Raw genomic sequence first — 12,492 nt, forward strand, 5'->3', positions numbered from 1 at the left:
CCTGGTTGGAGCCTAGGTGGGGGAGGGGAGGTGGGGGCTCGCTGGCTGTTGCCTCGGTAACGGGAACTGAGGCGCCCCTCCGCTTCATCCGGGTCACAGCCTGCCCACCAGTACCCCCAGTGTTCCTAGTCTGGCCCCCGGCCCCTGGCCTGTCCCCTGATCTACTCCTGTCCTTGGAGTTTCTTTCCTGATTTCTTCACTCCGACCTCACTGACAACTGTTTTAGACTCTCCTTCCAGTTCCCATCGGACGCTTCCATACTCCAAGTTTTCCTAGGACTGAGGGAAGATGGAGGCACAGGCACACGTCAGGGGACCCCCACCCTAATAAAGAGCACTTGCTCTGTCAGAGCAACAAACTTCATGCCATGTGGACAACCCCTGGGCACTATAGCAAGCTGGTTTCGGCCACTCCCTTGGCATCCTCTCATGCCAGCTGTGGAATAATGCCCCTGTCTGGCACTGCCCTTGCCAGGGGTTCCTGCCTTCACCAGCTGTGGCTTTCAGAAAACAGTAGCATTCGGTAGTGGCCTCCAACAACGAGATGGCAAGAGAGAGGAGGCCCCTGGGAGAGAGAACCATTAGGGAGAGGCAGGAGGCAGGGAGGCCTCCAGGACTCTTCCCCAGTGCCCCTGGTTCCCGGAGCTGGGGATGCCTCTAGGGTGATTGGCAGCTCTTTGTTTCAGCCCCCCCTCACCCGCCTGCTGGCCCCCCCCTTCAACTCCCCCTTCTAGTCCCTCCGCCCCCCTCTCCTGTTCTCTCCGCCTAGCCTTTTCCCCTCCCAGCCGCCTGCCTGCCAGGGGTAGTGAGCCGGCTGAGCGGCATGGAGACGCAGGAACTTCGGGGGGCCCTGGCTCTTCTCCTCCTTTGCACTTTCGCATCTGCCAGTCAGGACCTGCAGGGTAAGCCTGTCTCCATCCTCTTAGACCCCTCTCTGCCTCCTCCCCATTTGCCCCCAGCCTAGTAGCAGGGAACATGTGAGCAAGGGGAAAGGGGAAGAGTCCTAAAATTAAGGTGGAGGGAAGAGTTGGTGAAATTATGGCCCTGTGGGAAGCAGTTGACACTAGAGGGTGGTGGGTGAGTGGGAACTGGGCAGGGTCAGCATGAGGCCAGGGCAGAGGACTCAGGAGCTGGATGCTAGAGCTGCCTGGCTGGGTTGGTGTCGGAGCATCCACAGGCACCCTGGGGTCTGGGAGAGCAGCTCGGAGATGGGCTTCTTCAACTCCTGGGTTCCTGGCTGCCCAAGGACGGGGCGGGGGTGGGGAGGGAGAGGTCTGGACTCTCCTGGAGGTCTGGTGGTGGGATGGGCCTGTGGGTGTGGGAGAGGTAGTTGGAGCAGATGACACAGGCACAGATTCTTTACAGGCTGGAAGGGAAACCACAGATTGGCCAGGACACAGGAGGCAGAGGAGATGGGTCCTGCGTTCTCGTGGGAGAGATCCAGACAGTGGGAGGGTCGGAGCCTTCAGTAGGCAGCTGTTCCCATCCAGAGCGAGGGTGCTGAGCCCCCAGGATGGGAGGAGGGGCACTAGGGTGTGGAATCAGCCAAACCGAGCGGTGTAAAGAGAAACTGCCTTCCCATTTCTGCGCTCTGGGCACCAGGTGCTATTCCTGCCTGGGATCAGCACAGTGACTCCTGTGCGCCACCTGGTGGGAGCATCTCAAGTTTGCGGGGTGCTGTTTCTGTATTTCCAAGTGAGCCTCAGGCCTGCCGGTTCCCAGAGAGTGGCAATAGGCAATATTTAGGGAAGCGAAGGCACAATGCCTGGTCCTCTAATAGCAACAAGAGTTGAATTTTGAAAAGGTGACTAATACTGTCTGGTGTTGGTGGTGGGGGTGGGTGGGTGATGAACGATACCCTGCCCCTGAGGGCTTAGGGAAGAGAACAGGCCTTAGCATTTGACCCCTTTCTCTGACCTTGATAATCCCTGCCCGGCCAGTGATTGACCTGTTGACTGTGGGCGAGTCCCGGCAGATGGTAGCTGTGGCGGAGAAGATCCGGACAGCCCTGCTCACTGCTGGGGACATCTACCTCTTGTCCACCTTCCGCCTGCCCCCCAAGCAGGGTGGTGTCCTCTTTGGCCTCTACTCTCGCCAAGACAACACACGATGGCTGGAGGCCTCTGTTGTGGGCAAGATCAACAAAGGTGACTGGAGGGTGTCTCCTTTCCTGCAGCGGTGACCCCCTTGTGCACTCTCCCTCATCCCCACTCCCAGATCCCTCTTAATTCTTCTTGGGCTCCACTGGGGACCATGGACCCATCAGGCTGTGCCCAGGCACTAGGGACACCTGGTATCGGGTGCATAGGAGGTTCCTCAGGAGGCCTAGTACCCAAACAATAGCATAAGGCCTGGTATTTGTAGGAGTGTTTTACTTGGGGATGCCTAGGGGGAGAAGAGGCATGCCTCTGTGCCCCAGCAGTGGTCCCTCAGACTCTGGGACTGTTCAGTGGGTACAGAACCTGCTGCCACCCTAGGAGGGGACAGAGTGATCTGATGCCACTGAAGACTAAGAAAGTCCTAGTCTTTAAACCAATTTGGAAAACATTTATTGTGTACCTATTATGTGCAAGGTGTTGAAAGACACATAGTTGAATAAGGAATGATAGCTCCAGAGATGTGGTATCCAGCGGAGTTGATCCAAGCCTCAACTGGGAGACAGGGGGTGGGGGACAGTGCCCATACTGACCTCCCCTCCTGGGCAGTGCTGGTGCGGTACCAGCGGGAGGATGGCAAAGTCCATGCAGTGAACCTACAGCAAGCAGGCCTGGCCGACGGGCGCACGCACACAGCTCTCCTGCGACTCCGAGGCCCATCCCGACCCAGCCCTGCCCTGCAGCTCTATGTGGACTGCAAACTGGGCGACCAGCATGCTGGCCTTCCAGCACTGGCCCCCATTCCTCCAGCAGAGGTCGACGGGCTGGAGATCAGGACTGGACAGAAGGCTTATTTGAGGATGCAGGTGAGCAGGAAGGGAAGACCCTATGAGCTTCTGTGGAAACCATTCACACCAGTGGGAGGAGGAGTTGGTAGGTCTTCCCACCCCACTCTGCTCCTATTCCTCCAGGGCTTCGTGGAATCTATGAAAATGATTCTGGGAGGGTCCATGGCCCGGGTTGGAGCCCTGAGTGAGTGTCCGTTCCAGGGGGATGAGTCCATCCACAGTGCAGGTAACACAGAGACATCCTGGACCCCAGGTCCTGTGATATTTGGTGACTCTCTTCCTCTTGGACTTCCTCCCCCTTCACACCCATTCCTTTGGCTGACCTATTCCTGGGACTTCTGACTCTGTTAACCCAAATCTCCTTCACCTCTGACTCTGTAATCTCCAAATAATACAGCTGTCCCAGGAGGTGGATCAAAAAATTTCCCTGTTCAGGTCATCCCGCCTACCAGGGTGGCCAGAAAAATAAAACGATCCAAGGAAAGAATATAACTCTGAAGAACTCTGGGGGTGAGGAAGTTAACTGCTTGGTCTTGGTTGACTGAGATAAGGGTCCTGAGTCTTTTTTAGCTCCCATTGGCAGCTATCACCTACCAGCAGTTTCTCTGAGCATTGCCCATCTGCCTGGTCTCTCTGACAGGGATGTTCAGGGGCTCTTACCTAAATAAAACATCCACTTCTCCCAGATATTTCAAAGAAAGAGCTCTTGCAGTAGAAGCTTAGGAGGGAGGAAATGGAATGTTCTGGGGCCCTGGTCCTGCTTTGGGTCGCCTCTCACTTGGATCCCTTCTGCCACTACCAGGCCTGGGAAGCAGGAGGATTTTGGTTTTGACTATGAGGCAACTCCCTTACAGGGTCCCTCACCCAGTGGAAAAAGCTGGTGCTGCTTACTTGTCACCTCTGCCCTCCTACCATCCAACACTCCATCTTTAGTCAGGGCTCCAGCCCTTTGTCCCCTCCCTCTTTTCCTTCCTTCTCTTCAACAGCCAGGCCCCTCTTCACATCTCCACTCTCTGTGTTCTTCTTCCTTCTAGTGACCAATGCACTCCACTCCATCCTAGGTGAGTAGGCCGTGATGAGGGGGAAGGGGCATGAGAGTGGGGAGGAGGCCAGGCTTTGGCAGCTGCCTGAAACTAAGTCCTCTTCAGGCAGGAATGGGGTGGGGTTTAAAGGTGGGGAGGTGGGTAGCAGTGGCAGGAGCTGGCTTATTACCCAAAAAGGGACGAGGGCTGGTGCCCCAGTTCTGAGCCTCTCTGCACCCTGGGCCCTGACAGGGGAGCAGACCAAGGCGCTGGTCACCCAACTCACCCTCTTCAACCAGATCCTGGTGGAGTTGCGGGATGACATCCGAGACCAGGTTTGAGTGGGCCAGCAAAGGGTGGCACTGATTCCAGGGTGCAGTGGCAGATGCCAAGAGCTGACTCCTCCCCATCCTTCTGTCTCCCAGGTGAAGGAAATGTCCTTGATCCGAAACACTATCATGGAGTGTCAGGTGTGCGGTGAGTGGGAGAGTAGGGGAGGGCTCCAGGTGGCATCACTGTGCTCCCCACCCCATGGCTTCAGCCTCCATTTCTGGTGATTTAAATGGTGACTTCTGGGCGGCTCTGACTGTGCCCACCCCCCAGGCTTCCATGAGCAGCGTTCCCACTGCAGCCCCAACCCCTGCTTCCGCGGCGTGGACTGCATGGAAGTGTACGAGTACCCCGGCTACCGCTGTGGGCCCTGCCCCCCCGGCCTGCAGGGCAATGGCACCCATTGCACTGACATCAATGAGGTGGGGGAGAATCTGGAAGGGCACAGAAGGCTGGGGGGAGGGAGTTGGGAGAGGCCCAAGAAGGTGGGGTGAATGTTGGTCGGAAGCAGTGGAACCTAGGGTTTAGGAGAGGCTGGAGACCAGAAAAGAAGTGTGAGAAGGGAGGGACAGAGGCCTGGGGTGAAGACTGAAGGGCCACATAGGGAAAGAGCTGGGGGAGTGACAGAAACAGTTTGAGATAGCTAGCCAGGGGGGAACCCAGAGGGAGGCTGGGGGTGGGGATCAGAGCACCACAAGGTTGGTTGGGGAGGGCCACAAACAGGGGAGACCAGGAGCAGTGGTCCTAGGGTCACAGGCAGGGGCCTGACCTCTTCCTTCTCATCTGGCCTCCAGTGTGCTCATGCTGACCCTTGTTTCCCGGGCTCCAGCTGCATCAACACCATGCCTGGCTTCCACTGTGAGGCCTGTCCTCGAGGCTACAAAGGCACACGGGTGTCTGGTGTGGGCATTGACTATGCCCGGGCCAGCAAACAGGTCAGGTTGGGTAGAGTGTGTGGAGAAGAGATCTTGGCCCTGCAGGGGCCAGGGCTTTCTGGGTTGGACCTGGGGTCTTTGTGATAAATGGGATGAGACTACTGGCTCATCTGCTGGCTTTGCATTGGTTTGGGTCTGGGCTTCATGTCAATGTTCACAGATAAGGCCACACCAGTGCCCTCTCCTGTATCTGAGGAGACCCACCATAGGTCTGGTTCTACCCAAAGTCTGCCCCTTCAGGTCTGCAACGATGTCGATGAATGCAATGATGGAAACAATGGTGGCTGTGACCCAAACTCCATCTGCACGAATACTGTGGTGAGCTGAATACCCCAAGTGTGTCTGCGGTGGTGGGAACCCCCTTTTCAAGTTTCCTGCTTCCCCTCGCCCTTCCCTAGGGCACTACACTTTATAGGTGCTCCAGATGGACCTGGTTTGGAATTCTAGTTTTACCTCTTACTAGCTGTGACTCTTAGCAAGTTATTTACCTTTTCTCAGCCTTAGTGTTCTCACTTGAAAAATGGGGCCATTGTCTACCTTGAAAGGTTGTCAGGAGAACGTAAAGGGGATAACTGATAGACTTGGCATAGAGCTGTGAGTGCCCATCCTACACCCCTCGGGGGGGACAGTGCTGGTCCTGGGCACCTAGCGGGCTGACCCTCCTTCCTGAGACACTGCTTTCCTACTCCTAGGGCTCTTTCAAGTGTGGTCCCTGTCGCCTGGGCTTCCTGGGCAACCAGAGCCAGGGCTGCTTTCCAGCCCGGACCTGCCGCAGCCCAGCCCACAGTCCCTGCCACATCCATGCACACTGTCTCTTTGAACGCAATGGTGCCGTGTCTTGCTCGGTGAGCTAGACCTGGGGCTTGGAAGGAAAACGGAGAATATGGGCTAGTGTAGGGCTAGTGAACATGTTTATGGGCTGGAATGGGGACCCTCGTGGGAGAGGGAGGTGGGCCTGGGCTCAGGAACTTGTTGGTGAGAATAGAGCCTGAAGCAGGGAAAAGGGTGTGGTGTGGGGAGCCAGCCCAGACTGCTAACTCCTACCCTTCGTGTTGCCCCAGTGTAACGTGGGCTGGGCCGGGAATGGGAACGTGTGTGGGCCTGACACAGACATTGATGGCTACCCGGACCAGGCACTGCCCTGCATGGATAACAACAAACACTGCAAACAGGTACAGGGCAGGTGGGCAAGTGAGCGGCCTAGGGCGTCCCAGGCTGGGGCAGGCCAAAACTCATCCATCCATCTCCTCCCCCTGACCTTTAGGACAATTGCCTTTTGACACCCAACTCTGGGCAGGAAGATGCTGATAATGATGGTGTGGGGGACCAGTGTGATGATGATGCTGATGGGGACGGGATCAAGAATGTTGAGGTGGCTCCCAGACGTCCTGCCCCTTCCAGCTCCTCTGGTCTCCTCCATGTCTCTGTTGCCTTGTCACATAACCCTGCCTCTCTTTGCCCTGGGCAGCTCTCCAGGAAGGGCCCTAGTACTCCAGATTAGGGAGGCATAAGCCCGGTGCCCAGGATGAGGTGGACTACATGGAGGTTGGGTGGGTGGGACTGCACCAAGCAGGTGGACCATCACAGGGGAGGTGACTGTAGACAAGGGTATGGGGACAAGGTGGGTGCTAGGTAGCCAGTGGTTCGAGGAAGGCCTGACTCTTTCCCTCCCACCCCAGGACAACTGCCGGCTGTTCCCCAACAAGGACCAGCAAAACTCAGATACAGATTCATTTGGTGACGCCTGTGACAACTGCCCCAACGTGCCCAACAATGACCAGAAGGACACAGATGGCAATGGGGAAGGGGATGCCTGTGACAACGACGTGGATGGGGATGGTGCAGGCCTGGGGCTGAGGGGGTGGCTGGGAGACCTGTAAGAATTTGGATATAGGTGGGAATGAAGCAGGGAGACTAGGAAGTCTGAGACTTGGAGGGGGCGGTGCTTACAGAAGTTAGCCTAGGTGAGACGAGATTACTGCGGCAGACATCACTGGGAATGTGAGGTAGCGTGTAGGGTTAGGCAGGGAATGGGTAAGAGGGTGAGACAAGGTACAGGCAGATTTCCTGACCAGCTGTCCTCTGGATGGGAGACAAAGCTCGGGGCTTTCACCAACCTAGAAGAGTGAGTGACGGGTTGTAGTGACAACCTTGTGCTACTCCCATGTCTTCTAGGCATCCCCAATGGATTGGACAATTGTCCTAAAGTCCCCAATCCCCTACAGACAGACAGGGATGAGGATGGGGTGGGAGATGCCTGCGACAGCTGCCCTGAAATGAGCAATCCTACCCAGGTACAGGGGAATGGAGAGGGCAGGGAAGGGTTGGGGGGACTGGTGGATGAAGCCCCAGCCCTTTGGATGGGAAGTGGTCAGGTCACCCTCTTCAGAGTTATCAAGAGGAGATGGTGAGAACAGGCCCCTCTCTCTCAGACAGATGCAGACAGCGACCTGGTGGGGGATGTCTGTGACACCAATGAAGACAGGTAGGGTCTTGGCCAAGAGATGGAAGGTTTTACAGGGGATCCTTTACTTTCCTCCAGTATATTCTCAATTCCCTCTATGGTTTAGTCTTAATTCTCCACTGCTATTGAGCAGGAAGTCATTCCTCTAGTCTACCCTCATTCCTACTGCTGGACCTTCACTTCATCTGGCTGACTGTAAGGGGTCTGGTTGAATGGAGGGCATACCCCAGAGAGACTCCTAGCAGAAGAGAGGGGGAGGATGTGGTACATTTAGAGCCTTTATTTGGTGCCTGTTCTGGGCAGCGATGGGGATGGACATCAGGACACCAAGGACAACTGCCCACAGCTGCCCAACAGCTCCCAGCTGGACTCAGACAATGATGGACTTGGAGATGAGTGTGATGGGGACGATGACAATGATGGTGTCCCAGATTACGTGCCTCCTGGCCCTGATAACTGTCGCCTGGTACCCAATCCCAATCAGAAGGACTCAGATGGTAAGGCTGCGGTCCCACAGAGGATTGGACTGATGTAAACTTTGCTTAGGGAGAGGTGGCAGGCCTTGCTGGGGAGTGAGAAAGGGCAGAGTGGGGAGAGAAGTCAGGAATGCAAGGCCCAAGAGGTGGTAGTGTTGGCTAGTGGCAGTGGCCAGGGCCTTCCTGAGTGCCTAGCCTCACTCTGCCTAGGCAATGGTGTTGGTGATGTGTGTGAGGATGACTTTGACAATGACGCAGTGCTCGACCCCCTGGATGTGTGCCCTGAAAGTGCGGAGGTAACCCTCACGGATTTTCGGGCCTATCAGACCGTCGTCCTGGATCCCGAGGGTGATGCTCAGATTGACCCAAATTGGGTCGTGCTCAACCAGGTACTGGGGCAGTGGGCTGGGTGGGTGCTGTCAGACCAGACCCCAGGTGGGACCGAGGTGGGGTAGCGCACCTGGATCAGGGATTCTTTCTTTATTGCACACCACCAGGGCATGGAAATTGTTCAGACCATGAACAGTGACCCCGGCCTGGCAGTTGGTATGTACGGGACACCCAGTTCAGTAATTTCTGAACAGAGGAATCCTACCGGGGCAGAGGGTCGGGGGCAAGCTGGCATCCCTTCCCACTCCCACCTCACAATGAGCCACCAGTAGCTTTGCTGCCCCTGACCTGATCCCACCCACTCACCCACCCCCAGGATATACAGCCTTCAATGGTGTGGACTTTGAAGGCACCTTCCATGTGAACACAGTAACTGATGATGACTACGCAGGCTTTCTCTTCAGCTATCAGGACAGCGGCCGATTCTATGTGGTCATGTGGAAGCAAACGGAACAGACCTACTGGCAGGCCACACCTTTCCGGGCTGTGGCCCAGCCCGGGCTGCAGCTCAAGGTCCCGCAGCTGCCCAGATTCCCCAATCCAGGGCCCTTTCCCAAAGTCTCCCCCAGCAACCCCAGGGCCTCCCCCACTGCCTGATTGGGAACCCTCTTACCCAGATATCTGGCCTAGAGGTTGGCTCCCTGGGGCTCCAGAATATTCTCCTGACCACCTTAACTTCCTTTTCCACCTGCACTTACCAACCTGTTGTCTCCCTTCACTCCGGTCCTGTGGTTGACCCACTGTCTTTGCCAATGCCCCCCAGGCAGTGACATCAGTGTCTGGCCCAGGTGAGCACCTCCGGAATGCCCTGTGGCATACTGGCCACACCCCTGATCAGGTACGACTGCTGTGGACTGACCCACGAAATGTGGGCTGGCGTGACAAGACCTCCTACCGCTGGCAGCTGCTGCACCGGCCTCAAGTTGGCTACATTCGGTGAGGGGCGGGGCTGAGCCCTCCCAAGGGAGCCCAGGCCCAGCCTGTCCTTCACCTTTAGCTGGGACTCACCAGTGACCTCCCCTCTACTCAGTGCCTTGGTGCCATGGGCCTGGACTGGGACCACTTCTCCCCATCTCCCCTCTCACCACAAACCCGCTGCCTTGGCCCCACTTTCCTCCTAAATCAGGTAGCCTGGGCTCTGGTGCCGGTGCTGCCGAGGACTGATAGGCAATGTCTGGCAAGTCCTTCCTTTTTCTGAGCTCCATTTTCCCCTCTGTAAAACGAGGGCGCCTCTGGGAACCTCCAAACCCCAGGCCAGTCTGTGGAGAGGCACATCACATCCAGCCCCTTCACTGGGACAGCCCAGAACCTGCCTCATCAGTGTCTGACCTGGAAGGGACCATCACTTACAGAAGAGCAAACAGAGCCCCAGACTTGACACCCTAGTAGGAGAGCTGAGGCCTCTCAGTTCAGCACTTTGTCCACAACTTCACATTTCCTACTTGGTGGGGATGACAGGGAAGGGAGGGGAAATGGCCAAGAGCCCAGAGTCTAGGGACATGGGTTGGTTCCCCTTTAAGGTGCCTGGGGCTGCAGGGGCGCCAGGGCAGGGGATAAGGGGGGGTGGACTAGAGCCTGGGAAGCGGGTGACTTCACCCCCCAGTCCATTGTGCTCATCGTCATGGCAACCCAATCCTCGCTCGGAATGCGGCTAGTGCTTTGAGATGCAAAGGGGTCCGGACAAAGAGCCAGGGGCCCCAGGCCTGAGAAAATCACCCCCCTTCTGTCCCCTTTCCTTCTTCCCTTTCCCCCCTCCCTTCTCTCTCAGGCCTGGTGAGCTCAAGGGGGGTTGGGGTTGAGCAGGGCCCGGGCATGGTGGCACAGTGCCCACGGGCACCCTAGCACCAATGGACACCCCTATCCTGGACAGGGTGAAGCTCTATGAGGGTCCCCAGCTAGTGGCAGATTCTGGGGTGATCATTGACACATCCATGCGAGGGGGGCGTCTTGGTGTATTCTGCTTCTCCCAAGAAAACATCATTTGGTCCAATCTCCAGTATCGATGCAACGGTGAGGCTCTAGACCGAGATCAGCCTGACCTCTCATGCCCTCTTGGGAGAGTCACATCTTCCGACCTTAATCATTTCTCCTTCCTCAGACACAGTGCCTGAGGACTTTGAGCCATTCCGGAGGCAGCTGCTCCAGGGAAGAGTGTGAAGAGGTGGTCACCGGATTCAGAATCCTGGTTTTAGACCCTTTGGCCTTGGGGCCCATCCTGGAGACCCTGGGGTCTAATCTACAGCCCCTCAGCCAAACACAGACCCTCCTCTGGCACCCACCAGGAGTTCAGCCCCAGAGAGGTGGTGACCCCACTGTTCAGGAGATGGGAAGTTTTCAAGGGGTATTTCTCAGGCACTAACCCCAGGAAAGATAACAGCACATTGCCATAAAATTCCAGTTGTTTTCTAAGCCAGTGCAATTGCTTATTTTAGGGGTTATCCGGGATAGAGTGGGGAGCAGGAAGGAACCCGAGGTGGGTAAGGGAGAGGGCTGGTAGGATGGAAGTTAGAGATCTAGAGGAAGTTTGGCTGACTTTGGGACACAGTGAGGAAGGTGTTGGATGGGGGTTAGGTGAAGGATGGGGTTAGGTGAAGGTGCTGGTCGGAGGATGACTAAAGTCCTCCCAGCCCCACTTACTCACGGTGGCAGCGGCGACACTCCAGTCTATCTTAGATCAGCCGGGATCGAGAGCCAGGAGGGCTGGGGCTGCCCCGCTTGGGGTGAGGGGGAGGCCGGGGGGCCGGGGGGGCCGGAGGCCGGGACGAGTGCAATATTGGCGGGGGAAAGAACAACACTGCACCGCGTCCCGTCCCTCCCGCCCGCCCGGGGCCCGGGATCCCGCTCCCCACCGCTTGAAGCCGGACCAACCCAAGAACCGGGGGCGCGCTGGGGAGTTGGGTTCACCTAGGAGGCCAGAGAGACTTGGCGCCCGGCAGAGGGTGAAGGGGATGGTAATGGAAGGGAGAAAGGGAGAAAGGGAGACCGCAGTATCCCGGAAGGCCGCTATCCGACGCCGGGGCGTTGCGCGCGCTTGCTCTTTAAATACTCGGACTGCGCGGCGCGGAGCTGTCGCCATGGTGACGCGTGTCCCAGCAACCGAAGTGAATGGCTGTTGCCTGGCAACTCCGGGTTGAAGTTGTGGGGCCGCCCACCTAGATACTCGCGCTTTCTTTAGCCTGCAGGTGGGGGGGCCTCTCCGGCCCGCGCACCGGGACGCGCTGACGTAGAACGCCCCCGCCCCGCCCCCGCGCCGGCCCCCCGGGGTGGCCGCCGCACAAAGCCGCGCCGACCTGGCGGAGCAGCGCGAGCCAGGGAGCGGTGGTCCCTCGCCGCCTGACCCGGCTTTCTTCCAATCCGGTCGCACTGAAGTGTTTTTAAAGTCATTTTTCATTCTTTATTCCTTGGGGCTAAGAATTGTTTTCCTAATGCGGATGTAACTACTTCCGTCGGCCTAGACCTCAACCCAGGACCTCTGGATGGGGCCCGATACCCTAAGCTCCACTTGCCGCTCTGGCCCCAGATAGCTCCCTGGTCCCATATATTTCTGCCCTTCAAAATACCTTTCGGTCTTCCTAAGTTACGCACCCTCATATACACTTTTGCCCCCCAACTATGTGCCTACCTGCCCCAAACACTACTCTGCTCGCCAAAGGATAGTTTTGTGCCCCCAAATACCATTCTGTAGCGCCGCCTACTCTCCTAAAAACGTAACTAACCTGTCCCATTCCCCCTCCCACATTCCGATGTCCTCTCCCACATACCTCCGTGCCCCTTCCACGTACCTCAGGACCCCACCCACTTAGCGCATTTCCTCCAGACACTGACCCCACGCGCCCAAGAGTCCCCTCCTAAAGCTCCCAGCCACTCCATCGGTGGTACAGTGCATTGCTCCCCTTTTTGTCCAAGCCACTGACTCTCCTTACCTGGGCCCT

General features: G+C 57.1%; 1 protein-coding gene across 2 annotated transcripts; it reads left to right on the forward strand.

Annotated features, from left to right (window-relative positions):
- Positions 1-104: 104 nt before the first annotated feature.
- THBS3 (thrombospondin 3) lies at positions 105-10,969 on the forward strand. Of its 2 annotated transcripts, XM_004436149.3 has the most exons (23): positions 105-901; positions 1,940-2,146; positions 2,705-2,961; positions 3,067-3,169; positions 3,978-4,004; positions 4,218-4,300; positions 4,391-4,442; positions 4,569-4,717; positions 5,090-5,230; positions 5,471-5,548; positions 5,923-6,075; positions 6,292-6,402; positions 6,495-6,602; positions 6,910-7,069; positions 7,406-7,524; positions 7,663-7,715; positions 7,998-8,191; positions 8,381-8,559; positions 8,668-8,716; positions 8,877-9,073; positions 9,324-9,496; positions 10,431-10,570; positions 10,659-10,969. In XM_004436149.3, the coding sequence occupies exons 1-23, from the start codon at positions 823-825 to the stop codon at positions 10,715-10,717; spliced, it is 2,871 nt and encodes a 956-aa protein (XP_004436206.1). In that variant the 5' UTR covers positions 105-822; the 3' UTR covers positions 10,718-10,969. The 2 variants fall into 2 exon arrangements, with proteins under 2 accessions (XP_004436206.1, XP_087298169.1); XM_087442043.1 differs by lacking the exon at positions 4,218-4,300 and having other exon boundaries at positions 4,391-4,435.
- Positions 10,970-12,492: the final 1,523 nt, after the last annotated feature.

This window comes from Ceratotherium simum, chromosome 2 (genome assembly GCF_057802395.1).
Source record: "Ceratotherium simum simum isolate JZ-2026a chromosome 2, ASM5780239v1, whole genome shotgun sequence".
In the NCBI taxonomy this organism is placed as follows: domain Eukaryota; kingdom Metazoa; phylum Chordata; class Mammalia; order Perissodactyla; family Rhinocerotidae; genus Ceratotherium; species Ceratotherium simum.

Excerpts from the sequence above, each read along its gene's own strand:
- THBS3 (XM_004436149.3), top strand. The coding sequence starts at position 823 with ATGGAGACGCAGGAACTTCGGGGGGCCCTGGCTCTTCTCCTCCTTTGC. Across the intron at positions 2,147-2,704 it reads TGTGGGCAAGATCAACAAAG|TGCTGGTGCGGTACCAGCGG; the intron begins GTGACTGGAGGG and ends CCTCCTGGGCAG. Across the intron at positions 8,717-8,876 it reads TGACCCCGGCCTGGCAGTTG|GATATACAGCCTTCAATGGT; the intron begins GTATGTACGGGA and ends ACCCACCCCCAG.